We start from the raw sequence: 22,391 nt of genomic DNA on the forward strand, positions 1-22,391 counted from the left end.
CACTGCTCCCTAATTTAATTTGTAATGTGGAGATGTGATATTGGCCTACAAGGAAATAAAATGAACAAGAATTTGCTGAATAGAAATTGTGCCTTACAGCGATATTACAATGGTACTGTACTAACATTAAAGGTGCAATATGTACGATTTAAGTCCTGTTGCTACAAGGCGATAGCAAGTCACTTTATTGTCCAAGCAGTTTGCCATCAGCCTGACTCAGAGTTTAACCAGTTTGGTCTAATGTTGCACTTTCTTGCCCTGCCAGCAGTTAACTTTTTTTTTAACTTTTTTTTTTTTTTTTTTTATAAATATAACTAATGATTGGTAAGTTCGACAGTATGGACCCCGGAGGGCATAGACTAATAAAAAGAATGGCAAAAACAGCTTGCCTATATTAGATTTTAGCAAGGCCATAGCAGTAAGAAAACAGCCAGAGCCAAATTCATATATTACCACCAGTTGTTTTGTCCAGTTTGTGATTTTATTACCCGCACAAAATATCCGTTTTAAATTTTCTAAACAAGGTCAGTACACCTGGTTTATTTTCTATGTAAATTGACCCAGTTTGGTTGATCACTAAGTGATGGTCACATACAGCTATTCTAACTGGTCTGATCTGCATATAAACAATCAGTTAAATTAACATCGTAACACTGTCAGCAATGCCATACAATTAGCTACGTACAGCTAAGAATTCGTTCTGTAAACTTTCAATTTGCTATTTGTGTTGCACTTCTGCATTCTTTTGGTATTTTCTTTTTCGGACTGCATTTAGTGGAAGCACATTCATTTGTATTACTTATCAATGGCAAGAAATTAATTCAGCACTTCACTGAATTCACTGTCATACTTGTAAAATAGCAGTGTACCTGGAAAACTGCCACGACATGTTTCCTACCTGTTGGCAGCTTGTTTAGTTATCTGCATCAGAGTGTGGGGTAAAAGTCAACCAAGCACTGAGGCTACTTACACATTGACAACCCCATAAATAACATTAAGGAGCTTGTCTGGCTGGAAGCTATTCTGAGCACTAACCTCAAGAAGAGCTTCAGCATCCTAGTGACTCTTTGCAGGTCCTGGCCTGCAGTCGGGTGGAAAGAGGTTTGGCTTCCTACATCCCGACATCCTCAGCTGTGGGGTTGAACAAGAGGCAGACTGAAAATGAAATAGCACTTTTTGACCAATGTAAGCTTCATTTTACTGTCGTTTTTCACTGCTGTAATTTTACTATAAATATTTTGACTGTAAACAATAAAGGACACCTTAGCTGGAAGACTTTGCTGGAATGCTGTGAAAGTATAAACTTAAAGAAGACAAGACCAAAGAACACAACGACACTGTGTTTTCTCCAGAAAATGGAGGCCTGTTGAAATATTTCATGTCACACAATCATTCTCTTCAATAATGATGGAGAGAATTTAATTAAACGCTTTGGTTTATCTTTACAGCAGAGAGCGCACCGCTCCCATCTACTTATTCTGTGTTGTGTAGGTGTGATGCAACAAGCCAATCACAAACCAAGAACCAAGAGACAGATGAAGGTTTAGCAGTGCATAAGAAAAGGTTTGCACTTATGAGCAGTGCGTGTCCAATTATAATTACACCATGATACAAACAACCAGTGACTTCGAAATCTGAGTATCTGAGAAACATTTCTCAAATTTTTCTCAGAATCTTTTGCATACGCAGAAGAAAGATTCTGAGAAATCTAAAATATATTTAGAATATTTTGCATAAAATTTGAGAAATGTTTCTCAAATACTGATAGATTTCAAAGTCACTGGTTGTGATGATGCAAACAACCAGTGACATTGAAATCTATCAGTATTTGAGAAACATTTAAACAGCACCTGCTGTAAAACCTTTACTTACACACTGTCAAACCTTCATCCATCTCTTGGTTTTTGGTTTGCGATTGGCTTGTTGCATCAAGAATAAATAGATGGGACACTTTGCACTTTCACAGCTGTGAGCTGCAACACAACTCTAGGTGGCTGTGCTTTGTAAAACCCATATGTATACCAGACGTGATATTTTATAGAGCAAAGTAAAGAGATTTGGGTTTCACTTGTTGAGCTCTTCTGCTACTTACAGCGTGCATCTGTATATGCTGTGACTTCCTGTTATGCTCTTTTCAGTCAATGTATTTTCTGCTAATCTTTTTTAGGAAGAAACATATAGGTCAGAGGAAAAAACAACAATATCTGTCTGACCTGAACACTCAGAAGAAATATCTACCAAATTCAAGCAGATTTGTGCCACGTTTATGCGAGTACCGTTATTTCATTTGGGAAAGATGGCCTTTACTTTGAACCTGTGAAACACACAAATTTAGGATCCTGATGAGCTGAATTTTAAGTGTTAAACTCTTATTAGTTATATTTTGTACATATTGATAAATATTTTTGAAACCATATTTTACAGGGCTTAAAGAAGACAATTTAAACATTTTATTCATAAAATAAGGATTAATTGGAATTTGTATATTTTTGATATTTAACAAATTATGTAATAATAATATTAATATGGTCTGATTTTGTACTTGTTATCCTCACATGTTGCTGCATGAAATATAAATAAACATCAAACAGCATAGTGTCTTGTCCACTGCATAAATGAACAGACAGCCCATTTGTGCTCATTGCCTGCTGTGTTTTAGGCCTCTAGTTTGACACCTCCCATTGCCCTGCATTAGTTACAACCTTGGCTTGGGTTTCATAGTGGTTTTAACACTGCGCAGTGTTGAGTTCACAACGTACCACACAGAGAGCACCAGCTGCTTTTGTTAAGCAAAACAGTGCTAGTTAACCTTCACTCTGAGGCAAGCAACAACCCAAACACGCACACACACACGCACACACACACACACACACGCACACACACGCACACACACACACACACACACACACACACACACACATCCTCAAATACTCCTTCTCTCTCACCGCTGGTCATCTATCTCCACAACCACATCCAAGATAACCTGAGCCACGTCTCTCCCCAGAGACGGTGGCACTGAACTGGGCTGGAGTCTTGTTCCTCTCCCCCCTTGGTTCCATTGGCCCACTTAACAGAGGCCCCATTGACTGTGGCGAACTGCAGCCCTATTCTCTCATTTCCCGTCTCCTTCAGCGTGTCCATCCCCACCTGTGGTTATTCTGTCTCCAGATAATGATACAGAAGGGCTGGTAAAATACTTGTTTTGTGCATTTGTTCATTTTACTGCTAATTGAGTGATGTCGTAAATGCTGTATCAAATGCAATTACAGTACAGGAGCACGTTTGTGCAAAGGTCAGAGATAACTTCACTAGAAATTCTACTTGCTGAGTTGGATATGTGTGTGATATATAGTATTCAGTGTAAGGTACCGCCTCAGCCAGAAGGCACAGTTTGTGTTGAGTTTACTGTCCATCTGTAACGCTGGTGTCCTCAGGAGGAGGCAGAGAAACATTAGAGGGACAGGGGAGTGTGGAGGAATGTCCTTTAGCCTGCTTAAGTAGAGCTCTCTCTTTTTCTTTCCCTCCTTCTTTTCTGTCTCCTTTCTGTGACAGGTTTCTCACGCTCTCACTTCCCCTTTCATTTGGTGGTATTTCATGAGAACTGAGGCATTCGTTGATTTGCATAGTGAGGATTTTGAATGGTACCAGTGTGTCTTGTTTAGGAGAACTTCAGCAAATTGCAGTGTGAATTTTTTCACGCATTTTAATATAAAACAGAGTAATATATTTTTAAAACCTCTCCTCTGTCTCGCTCTCTTTCTACCTCTGCAGGTTATGAGTAATGGAAGCAGGATCTGTGGTGCGTGCTGTGTTTGAGTTTCTGCCCAGCGTCTCCGAGGAGCTGCCACTCTTCACGGGCGATGTCATCGAGGTGCTGAGTGTAATAGACGAGTTCTGGTTGCTTGGTAACAAAGATGGCGTCACAGGTAAGATGTCAGGGGTTATTATTACTATAAACAGACCTGTATGGTTGACTAATTTGATTAAGAACCTGCACATAGTTTACCGAAAAGAACTTATGGAATAATTACATGGAGAAACCTTATTGAGTTTTTAAACATTAAATATTTTTTATATTTCAGTTTTATGATCAGTTGAAAGATCAAAATGCACTCTGGACAAGATGAGCCACTGAAGTGGACATTAGTGTTCTCTCTATTTCTTTGCCCTTAGAGGGTTAAACTCACTGAAATCCTCCTAAGTTTTCTAAGAATCAAACATCCTTTTAATACAAAGGGGATTTCCCCACAGGGGAAGTGAGGCTGGTTCAGCAGCTCCTGGAAACACAGATTACAACAATACATCTTTTAACATGAGTTCCCTGGAAAGTCAAAACTGCCTTTGTGAGAAGGCAAAATGTTGACATACAGCATGTCTCCTAAAGTTCATAGAAGTACATGTACTGTTTACAATGAGGGCCTTCTGTGTTTAGACTAAATATCATCGAATTTATTTAAATTCTCTTTAGTGGGCTTGACTCATAGACTGTATATAAAGTTTGACTGCTCTTAAACTGTTGGAATTCTACGTTAATTGTTTTATTTTATATGTTAGCATAATTGTAAATCCTTCCTAAAAAAGAACATATGTAACTTCTGGAGTTTTTTTCTGATATAAATACTCTGAAGTGCAGCACCTGCATTGGCTTTTGTATTCTTACTCTTATGTCAAGTCTAAAACATAAAGTACTTAATATAGGTCACAATGCAGAAGAAGAATTTGGGAAGTGACAGAACTTATTATTGCTTTGTTATTGTCTTGAGGAAACGGAAGTATCAGGCTCCAAGAGTATCCAAGAGATTTTTTTCAGCTGCGTTTATTCTCTGTCCTCAGGTCAGTTCCCCAGCACCTTTGTGGAACAGATTACCATTCCCAGCACCAAGCCTGGAGACAGACTCTATGTGTGCATCAATGATTTTAGCTCAGCAGAGCCGGGGAATCTGTCCCTGAAGAGAGGTACGAACATGCCGTATGCACCCTTACATAATGCTGACTTATAAAGTAATGACTGTAGGATGAATCATCACTGTTCTCCGGCTGTGAACAGCTCAGTGACTTTTTGTGTCCTAAAACATGACTACTTTTGTTCTGTCTGGGCTTTTTTTTATTTTTATTTTTTTATCTGTGTAGTAGTTTTAAACAGAGGTTTCACACTGAAGACTTGATGTAACCTAAAATAACACACTTTTTCCAAACAGCAGTTCTGCTAAAACTAACAGCTCATGTTTTCTCACTTAGCTTTATGCTTCTTGTTGATGTCCCAGTGCTCAGGTAAACTGGATGTTTTGTGTTGTTTGGTGTTGTGTTGGATTTTCTCACCTGACAGTCAGATTTGACTGATACCTCCTCTCCATTGTCAAAAACTGCAGCCCACAAAAAGTTGATTTAATTCCGGAAATCAAAATTACTTTAGCTCAAAGGGAGAAACAGATAAGCCAAGGATCAAACCTGTGTCCTCTAACATCACCTCAGTGGTGGAACCTCTCTAGAAAATTGATTGGGAAAGAAGGTAAATGTCACTTTGGGCTCCAAGAAGAAATTTCTAAAGACAAGTCTGAACTGATGCCGTGACCTCAGAGTAAATTTTTCCTCCCATACTTTAACAACCATTCAGAGTCAGCGGTCGATGTCAGTTATTCTTAAAAGGAACATATTTTCCTACTCCCAAAAATAATTCAGTTATCTCTAGTGTTTAACTTTTTCTGTTTCCGCATATCATTATTTAGGAAGGGAATAATCTAGTTTAGGTAAAGAAAGAGATGCATTTTCAAAATAAGAGCTGCCTTATTTTTCCTGAATTCCTGAGTTATTTTTGAGATGTACTGTTTTGTTTAGCTCTGATGCTCAAATATTGATTCGACTTTCTTAGTTGATTAGAATATAATCTGAATTTTGGATTATGGCAATTTATTTGATTGTAATTATTAAAAACTATGAACCTATTTCATTCATAAAACATGTGATGCTCAAATTTGAGACTGCTCACACAAAGTTTCAGACAAGCTTATCAGTAATCACTTTTCTTTTATAATCCATATACATTCTGTAATTTCATTTGCATATAATTGCTCAAAGATTAAAGATATAGAAAAAGATAACACCTTTGTAGATTCCTGCAGTCAACAAGCAGCGTTGGAGCAAAAACGTAGAGTTAATTTCAAAAACTCCCCACTAGATGTCATCAGAGGTCAAATTTATACCAACGTAGAGCTTAGTCTTCAGCTGACTGTTTGTTTTCTTTTCACATTCTTGATTTTTCTCACGTGATTACATCAGTTACTGTATTTTTTTTTGTGTGTGATTTGTGATTTTCAACACCCTCTCAGACATACAGCACTGATGCTTGCACAGATCCTTTATATCGGTAAAGATTTTTTATATTTGTCTGTAAATGGTATTAGTAGTGTTATTCATAGTTGTAGTCATAGAAGTAGTTTAAGCATTCAGAATGGAATTGAGCTTTAAAAGCTGATTTTAACAACAGAAACATTTTAAATCAGTCTAGCTGAAAAATGCTGGTCAGGTTAAAGCATGTAGCAGTTGAAGCAATAGCTCCAGCTATAGCAAATAATTAATCATAATATTAATAATGCTTTTTTATTATACTTGTTTATAATTTGAATTTGAATTGATTTCTATTTAGTTTATGACCAAAACGAATCAGCAACAGTAACTCCAGTATATTTTTGTATTGCCAGAGATTAATAACACTCCCCAGGTCAGAGGGTACAGAGGAAACAGCCATTACTGGTCATTTGAGAGTTGAAATTTTCGTTTCCAGTAGGATTTTCCAAGGTCCTATTGGCTGTGTTCCAGTTTTGGTCCCAGACACAATGGGAGGTGGAGCCGCAGGTCTTTGGAATGTGACCCCCATAACTTCTGGCCGACCAGTCAACATTCCCATAATCCCTGATTCTCCAGTTATAAAGTAGTTACAGTGAGGACGTGGTGATTAGAAATGCTATGATAAAGCTAATCTGACATAACTCTGATTTAAATGACTTAGTACTTACTTAATGTGACCAAATCTATCTGATTTCAGACAAAAATATGGAAAACAAAGTTCAGTTTAGTTTAGTTTGGTTCAAGTATTTATGTCCAGAAGTGCACATTGGGACATAAAAAAAAAAAAAAAAAAATCAATACAAGCAGAAACTTCTCTTGCACTTTTTGCTAATTGCTTGAATCAGAAGTATATAAACGATGTACATTTTGTCGATTTATTAGAGCAACCAGGACAATAGTTTGTGTTATTACCATTACATACTGAAGCTTCCCCTCTGTCTCTTTGTCCATTTACCTCATTGCTTCATCATTAAAATGAAAAATGAAATATTATTCAAATAACAATGTAATTTATTAGAACAAGAATTCTTCATATCAGTAGTATGAATATTACTTAAGACCCCTTTATTCTGTGTTTCTGTAGGTGATGTGGTTGTGGGAGAGGCAGGAGGGTCCATGAACCTTGGGGAAACCTGGCAGCGTGGCTGTAATGCCTGGGGCGTCCGCGGCCTCTTCCCCACATCGTGTGTGAAGGAGCTGACCCTCTCCGGCCGCTCCCGGCAGCTGTCTGAACGTTCAGCCCAGGCCAAGGCTTCAGAGCTCCCACCTTATGCCCTGGGCCAAGCTCAGGCCCTCATGAGCCTCCATGCACAGCTCAATGAGGAGCTAGACTTCCGCGAGGGGAACTTGATCATCATCACGGGCCTGCCTGAGCCCGGCTGGTTCCAAGGGGAGCTGGAAGGCCGCAGGGGCATCTTTCCAGAGGGGTTTGTGGAGCTCCTGGGTCCTCTTCGATCTCCTCAGGAGCCAGAGGACTGTCAGTATTTGAACAATGACCCCGAACAATTTATGTATGAGGACCCTTACGATGCTGGAGAGGGGACTGAAGAGGAAGGAGTGGAAGACGAGGAGGTTTTTCTGGAAGAGCATGACGAACAAAAGGACACTGTTGTAGAAGAGGAGCAAGAGGAGGAGGGCGGTGTCTATGGAGTGGCACTGTATGAGTTTCGGGCCATAGAGCCAGGCGAGTTGGACTTTGATGTGGGAGATCGCATTCGTGTTGTGAGCACTTTGGAAGATGGTTGGCTGGAGGGAGAGCTGCGAGGAATTCGGGGTATCTTTCCTCATCGCTTTGTCAAAATAGAAGATGATGGGCAGAAATCTCCAGAGGAAATAAATGCTGTTGAACCAGAAGACGAGAAGGAGAACAGCTGTCCTGAATACAGCTCAGATCATTTATATCCCAATGGATCAGAGAATGATCCTGAGTGGAGGACGTATGAGGATCATACAGTGTGGGACCTGGACTACTTCGAGAGGACTGAGGAGCAAAGGTGGCAGTATGAAAACAAAAGTGCTCAAGGGGCTCAAAATAACAACAGGGGGCAGACAGACAGTGGTAACAGGCCAGACTCTCAGCCACGTAGACCTGTCGCTCCAGCACACAGGGGGCCGGAGAGACCCAAATCCACACCTCCAGCAAGACCCAGACTCCCACCTCGGCCTAGCCTGCCGGCACATAGCCATAGGCAGCACAGTGGCATGAGTTCTACTAGAAATCAGTCCAAGTATACCAACGGTAACACCCGACCATCACAACCCAAACTAACTCATAGCCTAACGCTCCCTAGCATTCATCACGGTTGGTCTAAAGATAGCAAATATTACCAGAGGCAACCAACTGACGGTGCCTCCACCAATCACAGAAGTGCAAGTCTAGGCCAGGCATTAATTAACCTTGTGGAGAGCCATAAGCAGAAGAAGCTAACTCGCCACGCCAGTGTTAGTGATGCTGACATGATGATGCACAGTGCTGAGGCACGGCCGCGTTCCCAGCAGACGACACGAGGTTCCAACGGCATCCTGCCAACGTCCATCACCTTAGAAGCCTTGGCAACCTCAGCCGGTGACCTGGAGACCAAACTGTCCCAGCAGCTGTTTGAGTTTGAGAAAAGTTTGACGGCTTCGTACAGTGATGCCAACATGGACTCTGATGTTTCTATAGCCGACCTGAACCAGGAATCTCGCATCGCACGGCACTTTTCTATTATGGACTACAGTGATGAAAGTGATATCATCCGAGGCTCCTCCCATTCTCTGGTGTCCAACCTCCCGCACTCTAACTCATCCTCTTTGGAAAGACGCAGAACCCTGCGCCCTCCTCCTCCTCGTCCCAGAGTCCTTCGTCCCCCAGCCCCAGCTCCATATAAACCAGCTCGCCCTGCTCCACGTGCACCTCCTCGTTGCCCGAGACAGAATACCACTCCCTCCGTCACCAACAGCCCCATCTTCTACACTCCCGACGAGCCAGCTGCAAACCTCCTCGACCAAATAGCAGAAGGTCAGGCTGACTATGGTGACCTCGCAGCTGCCCAGGAACATGAAATCCAGCGCCAGTTGGAAGCGGAGCAAGAGCTGGAGAAAGAGATGGAGTTAGAAAATCAGAGACAGAGGGAGGAGGAGGAAAGGTATCAGCTGTTGCTACGGCTACAAGAGGTAGAGCACGACATGGAGGCATACGCGCACACGGCGGAGGAACTCCGGGCGATGTTGGAGGAGGAGGAAGAGGAGACAGCCCGTACGCAAGCCTTGGAGAATCTGGAGTTCTGCAACTACACACTGGAGACGTTGGCCCTGGAGCAGCAGCAGCTACAAGGTAAGACTTGGTTGGGAGTCACAGAAGTGTTTTTGGAAATAAACCTTGAGACCACCAGAACGACCTGGAAGGTTTATGAGTCTTTGGTTAGATGCCAAACTTCAAATTGTAGAGGTAACGATAACATGAGAGAAATGATGACAGTTTCAGGTAAAGTGTGTTTGATTCAGCACTGAAACCTATTTTGTATTTTTTTTTCATCATAAGGGCCAGAGTTTAAGCTCACAAATACTTCACGGATTTCCCAAAAATAGAGATCTGAGCAGAGCTGTAGGAGTAAGTGAATTAATTAATATTGAAGGAATCTAAAAGTGAGACATCAGTACTTAGCAGATTTCCTCTTTGACCTGTTATACATGCGCACGCACGCACGCACGCACGCACACACACACACACACACACACTGACAAAAAAACACAATTTATTCAAACTATCTAAACAAGACATCCCTATTTACTGTCCACAAATATCAGCGGAAAGAGGATTGTATGTTTAAACTAAACTTTATCATAACAGAGTGTGTGTGTGAATGAAAGCCACAGAATTACACCATTACCCTCATAAGTAGTCTCAAAAGCTTGACCTTGTCCTATATATACAAATTTCATGAGGAAACATTGTATGAATGAAAAGATTTTTAGCCTCCAACATGTGGTTCAAAGTTAACCACAGTAATTTCAAGTTATAGCTCACCAAAAGCCAGAATTTAAACAGTGTCATAAAGTATTTTGACGAAAAGGTAGGACACACTTTAAACTTATCTAAGCAGCTCAAAGACAGACATCCTCATCTAAATGTAGAATTAATGTTGAGAGAGTTTTAGTTGTACACACTCAAGTAATTTTTTTCAAAATTGCTATTTTAGACATACTTTTGACGTAACATGTAAATTTGAAAAGAGTAGCTGGTGGATCACTATCATCCAAAGCTAATTGGCTGTGATTTGTTTTTATTGTCTCATGCTGTCTGGGTGCACAGCGCCTTGTGGCTTCCCAACACTTTGTCACATAGGTATGAGGTGCATTCCTGCACATAGTGAGAGGGTAAGCAATGCTTACGGGCCTCTGTCTCTTTTTTCCACTGTGTGTCTTAGTAGCTCTCTCACTCTCCAAATTTCCTCCCTCTCTCGCCTTTCTCAGAATTTCCCCCTCTGTAACTTTCATCCTTTTCCTCCATCATCTGTTCTTTTCCGAGAGGAGACTGAAGGCACTGGGTGTGGTTTGGGGATTTTTGTTTGCATTAGCAGAGAGTGGAGACACAGCATGGCCCACTTTAGAGTGGGACCCAAAGTGTGGCTGTGGCGAGCTGTGACATGGCCCATGGCGCAGCTCTCCATCCTGTTTGGACTCACTCGGAAGGCTACGGCCAACAGAGCGGCAGGTACGTTTTAATTCTGCGGTGACGCAGGACTTCTGGTTATAGTCTGTTTGACAGTCAGTGGTGTGTTGACTGAGCAATCTTGCTCATTTTAAGCATCTGTTTTAGTCACAGCCACAGCTGGGAATCGCTTGCTGCACCTGCAGTTACTGCTACTTACTGGTCATTGAGTCAGTGTAGCAGTTGAGGGTTTAGTGCCTTGCTCCACGGCGCTGACAGTCATTCTTGGATTGGATGGTAATATATATTTTTACAACATGGTGGGTATCGCTTTAATATATCTAAGATTAAAAGGCCAATGAGGGAAATGTTGCTTTATGGAAACACAGCATCGATGTCAGCAGGCAACTTAATTTCAAGGCATTTGGTGGATTAGCTAAAACAGATATTAATTCTAAGTTTATTTTATTCATAAACGTTGTCTAAAATGTGTTTTTTTTGTAATTAAGCATCATTGCCTGCCCACTATCTTACTACTACTACTATCTTAGCATTGATGCACTTTAACTTTCTGACTCTAGAGCTCACAGTTTCTCTGTTACACACACACACAGACACACACACACACACGCACACACACACACACACACACACACACGCGCACACACACACACACACACACACACGCACACACACACACACACACACGCACACACACACACACACACACACACTAATGAAAAGAATCATCCTGAGGGCAGGAACAAGTCCTGGTGGCTGCAAGTGCATGCGCTCATGCAAGCACATCGTTTCCATTCTCACACCCTCCTTTCACAGTAATAAAACAAATATTAATTTTTTTTTTTTTTACTTCTTAGATGTGGAAATAGACAAAGATGGTGTCATGATTTGTAAGAGTTGAGATTCAGCAGCTGGAAGTGAAAACCACCCAGTCCAAAAGGTTTGATATGGTGATTATCAACACATTATTCAGACAAAAAAAGCTTTCGGTGTGTTATGTTAGCAGGATATTGAGTTTCCTTTTCTTTTTCCTATTTGCTGTTAAGCTGAGAGTAAGGTGTGTACATATCAAGCATTCTCTCAGGATCTTTGTTGCATTGTCATCCCACTGCAATGCGCCTATGCGACACACATGCACCCACCAGGAATGAGTGTTTTTACGTGTTTTCACAGGGTGTGGTCCTAAGTGTAGCGTTTGAGACACAATGGAAGCTTATTGTTACAAGGCAGGGAGGAACTTCAATACTGGGCTCTGCCTGCATTTCACTTTGCAGAGGCCCGTTCTAAGTCCTCATAGAGGTTTCATATGCTTAATCAGAAGAGACAGAATCCATCCTGTAGTTTAAATTCAGAGGACTTTTTTTTTTTTTTTAAATATCAGAGTATGCATATTATATCAATGTGTTGTTTCAGTTTGAATGCAACTAAATATTTCCTTTGCATAAAATAGAGAACATTGAAGGTTCTACACTAGTAGGTTCACACACTAGTGCAAGTTTTTCTGTCTCTTTGTGTTTCCCCAATTTTCATTTAAGCTCTTTGACCTTGAGCCTCCTTTAATTCTTTAAAACCCACAATTAAAACGCCTCCCTCAGCTTCCACGACACCACAGCCTGATCTGTTTAACACTGTTTTCAGGATCTGTTTCGGCCTCAGGTTACCCTCAGTCAGCCTTACAAACTGGGGGACTTCTGGCCTGCAGACAGTTTGATATATGACCTTATTCCTGGACATCACACCACTTTTTCTAAATGTGCTAAATGTTGATCCAGACCTGCACGACCTCACGTGCATGAGCTAAGATAGCCATCGAGAGGAGGGTTGTATTTGACATTCCTACATGTACACAAACACACAGTTTCGGTCTTGTTCTGCTACTGAAAGCTGAGATATGATAATTAAACAGTCCTACGTAAGAAGCGAACAATGTCTAAGGGAAAGCTCTTGCTCGGCCTTACCTTGTGAAATTATTCGGCAGCATGTTTCAGATGTTTCTGTTTTTGTCTTTTTTGTCGGTTGTGTTTTATTTAGGCCGTTGCTCGGCTAATTTGATAACAGAAACTGTATTTTACTCAAAATGTAAACTCTGTAAAAAAAAAAGATTGTGGTATTTAGTGAACAAACAAGTGGCAGATTCCAATTACATTTTAGATTGTTTGATTTGATGGTAAATTTACACTGCTCCACGTGTGTGTGTGTGTGTGTGTGTGTGTGTGTGTGTGTGTGTGTGTGTGTGTGTGTGTGTGTGTGTGTGTGTGTGTGTGTATCAAGTGCATTTGTGTGTATGCAAGTCCTTTAAACGTGTCCCTTTGATGCCTGCCTCTTTCACGAAGAGTTGAGGGAGGGGGACAATATTATACTCCAGCTTTATGAATAGCCCGGAGTTTTTTCTCACACTAAAAGATCGTTTCTCTTCAGAGAGTGGGGACAGTCTCCAACAATAGCTCATTGTACACTCTAGCAGCTACTTTTTTTCAGGAGCTGCTCCGGCCTAATCAGGCTGTGTGCTCTCAAAAATCTTTCCCTCTCCACACTCGTTGACTCTTAATATCGTCATTACTTGTATCTTTTGCTTGTTTTCTGCTTCACACTTCTCTTTGGATCAGTCATTAAAACTTGTTGCAAACAAAATCCCTAGGACGTCTTTGCTTGTAGCTCATTGTTCCTCCCTGCCATGTAGGGCAAAGTCAAACTACAATGCTGGAATCAGTTTCAGTTTACAAATATCATGGCCAGTTACAATGTAAATGTTAGAGCTGCTTTTACAAAAAGACAGGAATAAGTTGCAACAATGGCCTGCTGAACATAACAGGAAAGAGCAAAAGCAAAGAAAACAGGATCAAAACGGAAATGAAGGATTTCTCATGTCAGTGAAGAAAAAAGCCCCTCAAAGGCAGACTAAAGTTTGTCCCCATCTTCCATCAAAGAAAATATCCAGACAGACTGTTTTCCTGCAAACAGAGGTACTAGCCAATTGAAACAATAGGAGGGGCTGTTGGGCTAATCCTCCACTCATGTGACTCCATTGACTCATTAACCCAAGGAGGCCCCTCCTTCAACATCCCCACCCCCCTCTCCTTCCATGATTCGCTGAGACGGCTGTAGGGAGGATATGTTTTGGGTGCTCTGAGGGCTGGGAGGTGCTCTGCCGGGCAGTCCTGCAGAGGCACAGGAGAGGAGACAGGGAAAACCAAGTGAGAGAGTTAAGGACAATATGCCTGGCAGGTGGAGTCTCCCACAGAGCTTTGTTATGGAATGCTGGACTTTGGAAAGAGGGAATAAGCCACGTTGAACAAGAAACTGGATCAGCTCTGGGTAGGCTGATTGAAACAGCAGGAGCCATGAAGAACCCAGTAGTTTATGGCAACCCGGTCATGTTCAGTCCAGTGGATTGGAACTTGGCAGCTGGTGCTCCGATAAGGAAAGGGAAAAGCGTGGAGGAGCTGGGGGATGCCGGCTGGGCCAAAGAAAGGGAGAGGATAGCCCATCTGCAACATATACAACAACTACATCACCTGCAGCTTCAACAGCAACAGGTTGGATATCCTGTGTATGGAGTAGTTCCTCCTGGCCAGCCACAGGGACCAGTCTTAGTGGCAAGTCCTGGTGACCCACTTCCACCTGCAGCCTGCCCTATGCCAGTACACGGCAGCATGATGGTGCCTCTAGGTGGCCCGGGACCGCTTCCAATGCATGTGCCAGCTCCGTGGCCAGTGCAATGGGACAACCAAGCCCAAATTAGACCTGGCAATGTTGGCCACGAGCCCAACTGGGAGTATGATGACCAGCACAAGGCAGCTTTCAACGCCAAGAGGCCTCAAGACCACGACGTTTACTTCCACCCTCGTTCAGAGGACGGCCACCTGGACTTGAGGATATCTGAATGGAAAGGCAAGCATTGTTTCTACCAGGGCCCCGAGGACTACAGCCACCAGGACTACAACAGAGTGCCACAAGAAAAAGACAAGAATGACTTAAGAACTCAAGAAGGATATGAGACATTAGAGGACAGAAGAAGAAGGGACGGTCGGGTGAGAGAAAATGACCATAACTCTGACCGTTATGACCATAGGAGTCACAGGGACTTGGAAGAGTGTGATTATGACGACAAATACATGCACAGGGAGCATTATGATCGGAAGTATGATGAGCGCTATGACGACAAGGAGAGGCAATATTATGAGAACAGGAAACACCGTAAACATGATCTCAAAGAACATTACAGTTACAACAGTGAGTATGAAGACTACTACGATCATAAAGACACCTATGCTCGCAGAGATAATCACAGGGACAGGGACCACTACAATGACCATGATAGAGATTACAATGACTCTAAAGAGCATCATCGCTCCAGAGAAAAGGAGTACTACCAGCGAAGAGAGGAGGACCGCCGCTATGATGAGCAAAAACAAAAAGAACGTCACTACGACCGGCGTCCAGAGGATCAATATGAACGCAGAGTAAATAACTACAAAGACAGGGATGTCCATAACCGAAGGGGTGAGGAAGGATACACCGGCAAAGGAAGGGGCCAATATGACTCTGACGTTGATGAGCGCTGGAGTTATAAGGAGAAGGACCGTGACTACAGGTACAAGGATACAGGAGATGATCGGAGGGATGAACAGTACGACCACAGACAGAGGGACCATAAGGCCAGAGAGCGCTATGACCGAAGGGATGTGGACCACTATGACCATGAGAATGAAGACCGATACGAATCCAGAGGAGGGGAACATTCCCACTACAAGTCCAGAGACAGATATCGAGATTTACGTTCAATGTCCATGGATTCACGACATGCGGAATACCCTAAAAAAGATCACAAGACACACTGTGAGGAGTGGGTCGAGCAGCAGAACCAGAAGTTGTCACTCAGAGAAATGCACTCTTTTGAGGATCCCGTTGTGTATCGGCACAGTGACGAGCAGGAAAAGGGATACGAGTGGAGTGCTGGGAGCGTGGGTTCAAAACGGGGTCGCAAGCCTGTTTATGTGGGCTCGCTGGATCGTAACAGCTTCTACAGGAAGACGGCTCCGTGCTCCCTGCGAAAGTCCCAGTTTGCCACCACCAGGAAACAAAAGCAAGGTAAACACAAGGATATTGTCATGTGAGGGAAGATACTCCTTATCCTGTATTGACACATGTCAGACATGACTTATGTCTGTGATCATGTTAAAATCTGAACTTTTAGAGGGCTCACACCACTTAACTGTTCATCCACAGTGAGATGAAAGCCTCAGGTAAAACTCAAATTTCACTAAAATCTTAAAAAAAAGAAGAAAAAAAAAGGATGCATGACTTGAAAGAGGTCTTATCATTCCCCACCCCTGTTAATAAAACGGGGTGTAGAGGCTGACAGTGCTTGTGGTCTCACTTCTTGTCACTGGTGACCTCCAGAGGTTCTCTTCTAATCAATGCTGGGGGCTTCAGAGTGCTGACTAGTCAGTCTCACCCACTACCTCCTTCCCACTGGAAGCTGTGTGTGTATGCTTGTGTATGTGTGTGTGTGTCGGTATCACGTATTTCTCAGGAAAGTGAGCTGTCAGGTGTTAGTGGGCATAAGAACCTGCCGAACGGGTTTGGTGGGTTCTTGGTTTTTGTTGTCTCTGTCATTCTCCCCATCTGGAGGTTTCCTGTTTGCTGCCACTCTTTGCATCACTGATGCTATGCGCACACGTAACTAGCCTGTTCAGTTCTTGCATGACTGAGACGTCAGTCTTTTCCTGTCCTGTTGTTTTTCTTCTGACAGGGATATACTTAAAACTCACTCTGTGAGGTGCATGAAGCGGCTCCGAGATCATTTCAGCTATGTTTTGTACACAAATCATATCTTTATTTACTGTATGCATTTGAATGTAATTGATACAAAACTTTAAAGTTCTTAAGACAGAAAATGGGTTATTTTAACCTAAGTTTGGATCTTTTGTGAGACATGTCTTTACAACAGAGTGAAGTACAGGCCAAACTTTATTCAAGCATAAACTGTGGGGATGGATATCATTTGAAAATAATCATGAAAGTAGAGTTTTAGTAAATGTTGGAATATTTCAGAGCTTTGAATGGCAAATGGGGGGACATGAAGATATTTCAACCCCCTTTTAGAAAATAAAGCTAAACTGTGTAAGACATCAGCGTCACATGAAGAACTTTATCTAAATAAATCAAGCATTTAAATATTAGCTTTAAATACATATTTCTATGGACACATTTTGTTCAATGCTCAGAAAGTATCGAGGTTAAATACCCAACCCCAGTAACATCGTCATCTTTGAGTGCCGATGATCAAAAAGTGGTGGCTGTGAACTCGGGGGGGGGGGGGGTGTCGGGCTGATTAACTGTCAGCCTCTAAACACAATAAGAACCTAAAACAACGAAGTAAAAAGTTGATTTTGTGTGTGCGTTTCATGAGGGATCGAAGAAAGACAGAGCACTCCCCTGGCTCACTTGATTGCGTCTGAGAAGAAGCAGGTGGCGCCCCATGACCCCTCCCCCAGTCACCTAGAAAAACACACACACGCACACACACACACACACACACACACACACACACACAGACACACAGCCCACACATTAGCCCCCAACACACCCATTTCAAGAGTTCGAGTATTAATCCCTAGCGTCAGCATGGTGTGTGGATAGTGGGGGTCTGTCTGGTGCGAGGCGGTGGCCAGCACTGCTCTGACTCCTTCGCTGCAGGACTAGACTGATATATGTGTGTGTGTGTGTGTGCACGCACGCATTTATGTGTGTGTGTGTGTGTGTGTGTGTGTGTGTGTGTGTGTGTGTGTGTGTGTGTGTGTGTGTGTGTGTGTGTGTTAGATAGGCTCTTGGAGGCTTATATTGAGAAATGACGGCATTTTTCAAAACACACACATGCACACTTGCTTTTGCAGTGTGTTGTCATCCGTTAATCTTGTTAAACTGTTTCAGCCCGGTCAGGGGTTTGCCCTGAGTAGAGCATTTGATGGGGAGGCTAAAAACATTAGAGCATCTTGTTGCAGTGCTTATTGGGATTACGCTGTGATTCAGTGACATTGGGGTGACGGTCGAGGCTTTTGAGATGGGTCTTACACTGTACATATACCAGGGCCTTTGTCCTCTGTAATTCAGTATCAGATATTGACTGTTCTCCGGTCCTGAAAAATTTATGGAGCCATGCAAAGAGCAGCTGCTAATCAGTCACATCCATGCAGAACTGTTGCCAGTCTTAAGTACAATTATAATTTGGGTTATGAGCTTTCGTTGTGTGTATGTGTGTGTGCATGTGCTGCTGTTGGATGCATTCTTATTTGGAATATATTCAATAAGGGTAAAATAATTGTCAAAATATGTTTCCTTTGAAGGAATAGATATCTTAAGAGTTGAATCTGTTTAATATTTTGAAAGATAAAAAACTGCAAAATATAGTGGTCGCCTGAGAATTTTGTTTTAGGGTTTCTTTTTTGAATTGCTCATACTCCTTCTGCTGTATGGACAATGTCTGTGTGTGTGAGTAATGTGTTGTCATCCATCTATGATCTGCCAGCGTCTGCCATGTTGTCCACTGTAATCCTTGAGCAGTTGTGACCATTGGTGGGAAGCGGGAAGGAGGTGGGGTGGGGTTGTTGGGTTGTGGGGTGGGGTCGGGGGGGGGAGTGAGGAGTTAAGACAAATCGTCTGACAAAGTTGCTCTAAAGGCGTCTTATCTCCCTGCCGGCAAGCAAAACAAACCCAGTTGACAATAAATAATGCAGCTTACTTAAGTCACTGAAAGTTACATTCTGTGGGTGCGTTGGTTTTTGGTTTATCCTGAGCATTTTGTATCTAAATTATGTGTTCTATTTTAATAATTTTTGATAATTATTAAAGTGACATTTAGATTTAGGAGTAGTTTAGATTTTCCATCTCCAGTGAAACTCTTTTTTCCTTAACATAGCTAACGTTGTATCGAAGTAAAAGAAACTTAGACATGCATCATATCAAATGTGACATTCTTCATAGTAATCATCCTGGTATTGTAAGTCTTATTTCCATAACAGGAACATTAGGGTTACAGGAACACATCATGTACACAATACACACACTGCTGAGTTCACGTGCTGTAGTTCTGGGTTAGACGACACTACTGGCAGCTGCAAGTGATGACACTGATGTTATCTATAGTTTTACAGGTAGAGCTGTGGGAAAAGAAGCAGCATAAACTCATCTCTGACCTTGTGGACTTTTTCTTTCAAGACTAGTTTACTCCTGATGAGGCCAAACATACTACACACACATCCAGCGAAATAGTCGTCACTCATCACGTGAGTGTAAAATAGTTGCGTTCAAATGCAGTTTGTAACTCTGAATAAACATTCAAACTGTTTAACGGCCATTTTGAGTGTGTAAAGTGCAACTTATAGCCTGATTTAATGTCAAATTCAATGATCAAAGTCAAGAACATTTTAGGTTGCCACAACTACCATATTGTTTTTTGTTGATTTGTGCCGACACCTTATGACTGCACACATCCCTGTACGTGACAGCTACGCTCTTCTTACACTTGTTGTCAGTCAGGTGACAACGTCATATTTGTCTGTTGTGACTGAGTTGCATTAACTCATCACAATCTGATAAACAAAGTTATACAAAAACATTTGGTTGAACGTTTGTGACAAACTGTCACAAATGTTAACCATAGTGACATTATCTCAGGGAGATAATCTATTTAGGTTCCTTTACTGGCCTCTGTGATAAGACGGTAAAGACTCACTTTTGTTCCACAATACCAAAAACTGTTTGAACAAATATATTTACTTTAGATTTTAAGTTTTTCCAGATCATTATATCTGTTTTGGATTTAAATTGGGTGATGTTTGGATAGTCCATGAATCTACTTGTAATTTTAGCAGCAGAAAACCTGATAATCTCTTAAATTAGCTGGCATGTTTTAGTGTCATCATGTTGCCTTTCATCTTTGTTTATGCTCTTCTTTAAAGCTTCTGTTCTTGTCTGCCGCAGTAACACACACAGGATTGAGTTGTAGTTATAGAAATATAAAGAAATCGTTTTGGCACGCAGTCATTTTTGTGCAAAGAGTGCAGTGCAATAAACACTATAACATACTTTTATTTAGTCGTGGGAAAACGTCCCAGAGGAAGAGCCTTGTCTTCACTTGTCCAACAAGCAGCAACAGATTTAATCCCACAAGTTCAGTTGTCTGAAAGACTTAAGGCGGTTCTCACACACAGATTGCACTGCAGGGACGAGGATAGAAACTAAACAGCATCCTTTAAAAGTATTTGAAATGGTTTGTTTTACCATGTTGCTGCACCGCTGTGTATTCCTGAAGCACCTGTGAGGCCCAAAAGACTCATTGTCCTCTTGTTTTCCATTAGTTTGAAGACAGTGCAGCTTGTTTTTGTTGAAAAAGCTCCTCACTTAATGATTTTAGTTCCTCCAGAAGCTCTCTCTGCACATATGCAAAAGCGATGGTCTCTTGAAGTAATTGAACATTGTTTGTCACAGAAATGAGACGAGCAGAGAAATTCCAGAGACGCCGGTGATGCAAGTCTTTATTAAACGTGATAATTAAACTGTAGCCTCGTCCACCTGGTATCAAAAGAAACATTGTTTCTTTTGGGCTCTAAGAGCGGACACTAAACACAGGATTAAATCTGGACAAGAATCACAGTCTGAATGCTACGTGTATCAGTCAATGACCTGCTTTCATAATGTGGGGTTTGAATGGAAGGCTGTAATTACCAGGAATACCCAGCCATGGTAGACAGAGGTGGCTGGGAGATTCTGCCAGGAGCAGGAATGTGACCTTTTGACATTTGACCCCAAAAAAAAGATAAACAGGATGGTATGCCACTGAATAAACTCCCTTGTTTTTTCCATTTTTAAATGACCTTCCACCTGAGAGAATAGTCGATGATAAAAATCTGGAGAAGAGGGTGGGAATAAAGCAGAATGATTTGAAAAGACAAAAAAAAAAAAAAGAAAGTAAGGTTTCATTTGTTTCTGTGGAGAAGTTGAAGAACTTTACACCAACCAGTGCTGCCCCTTTAAAAATAAGTTCATGTGTGAAATTGCTACAGTTTGATGCCCTTTAAGAGTCTTGTGATATTTACACTGCCTATCCTGACATTGTTTTCTTATTCCAGTTAATTTCCAACGTCATTTTTTAATGCATTCAGTATTAATTGCAAGTCACAGCCTGCAGGTTGTTAGGTAAATATTATTTATAGTGTTAAAATTTTACAGAGTCAGGAAGCTTGTATGAACTTATTCTCAAGTTGCTTCATGTTCCAACTGAGCGCACACACACACACACACACACACACACACACACACACACACACACACACACACACACACACACACACTCGCCAAGTAGCCCATGTGATCGGCTCGCCAAAACTTGGCTTGATATGAGGAGCCCCCCCCCCCCCGCTACTCTTGTTGCCATGGCAACCGTGCACTGTGTGGTGAACTTTGGAGCAGAACACACAAGCACTGATTGTGTCTGACCTTAGAGCGCAGCGTGCAGGGCAAACTTTTGACTTTGTGCAGCTATTAGTGCAGCAGGCTGACTGCAGAACATGAATCCAGCAGAAGAGAAGCACCAAGACAAAACTGGTTCTGCTGCACTTGTGCAACAAGGTAACACACCTTAAAAAGATAGAAATAATACATAAAGAAAAAAAAAAAAAGAGTGTTCTTGAGCTGACTTGGATGGTTATAATATAAAAAAAGTTAAAAAGTATCTTTATAAGTGTAAGTTATTGAGGGAGGATTGTAGGGAAGATGTTTAATCTTATTTTGATAGAATTCAGCCTGTGAGAGGAAGAGGCTCGACAGGTGTCAGCAGATTGTGAAACACGAAACAGATTAATCACCGACGTGGACTCGACTCCGCTGGACTCCACCAATCTCAATCAGGATGACCTGCAGTAAATGCTGCTGTGGCCACATGTGAGCTCCTGTGGTGAAGTAAATCAAAGATGATTATTTCCTCAGCAAAGCAGCAGGAAGATTCAAAGGCAGAAAGGTCACTCTTCACAAACAATGGACAGCTGAAATATAAAATTTTAACCAAATGATTAATAAAGTTCAAGAAGTTGAATACATTTCATGCGACACCCGAGTGTGTGGCATTATCATTTTAGGGGGAGAAAATAACACATGCATTCAAGATATTGAAGATGGAGTTAACTACAACAATGTGACAATGATATTTGGTCATGACAGCTCTTGTAACTGTAAAACTGTTTGAGATATAGGCTAGCATAGTATGAATACATCAGCTCATAGCAGTTAAAGTGTCCCAAGTCCACATTACATGCTGATTTTTGGCAGGATTTCAGTGTGAAGTGTGTTTATTATTTAAAAAGTGTCAAAATAAAGTATATTTAAAGCAGAG

At 41.7% G+C, this 22,391-nt stretch overlaps 1 protein-coding gene across 3 annotated transcripts in view; it reads left to right on the forward strand.

Annotated features, from left to right (window-relative positions):
* Window positions 1–22,391, forward strand: part of dnmbp (dynamin binding protein) — a 45,095-nt gene that overhangs the window by 9,955 nt on the left and 12,749 nt on the right. The window contains exons 2-5 of one of the 3 annotated variants that reach the window (XM_069155540.1): window positions 3,772–3,926; window positions 4,834–4,956; window positions 5,239–5,271; window positions 7,430–9,661. In XM_069155540.1, the coding sequence (XP_069011641.1) occupies window positions 3,782–3,926; window positions 4,834–4,956; window positions 5,239–5,271; window positions 7,430–9,661 (2,533 nt within the window). In that variant the 5' untranslated portion in view covers window positions 3,772–3,781. Of the gene's footprint in view, window positions 1–3,771; window positions 3,927–4,833; window positions 4,957–5,238; window positions 5,272–7,429; window positions 9,662–13,722; window positions 16,091–22,391 lie in introns of those variants that run through there. The other 2 variants (XM_069155541.1, XM_069155542.1) reach the window with 2 other exon arrangements.

Source organism: Embiotoca jacksoni, unplaced genomic scaffold, assembly GCF_022577435.1.
Source record: "Embiotoca jacksoni isolate LCO1_2020_lvr unplaced genomic scaffold, fEmbJac1.0.p SCAF_20, whole genome shotgun sequence".
Classification (NCBI taxonomy): domain Eukaryota; kingdom Metazoa; phylum Chordata; class Actinopteri; family Embiotocidae; genus Embiotoca; species Embiotoca jacksoni.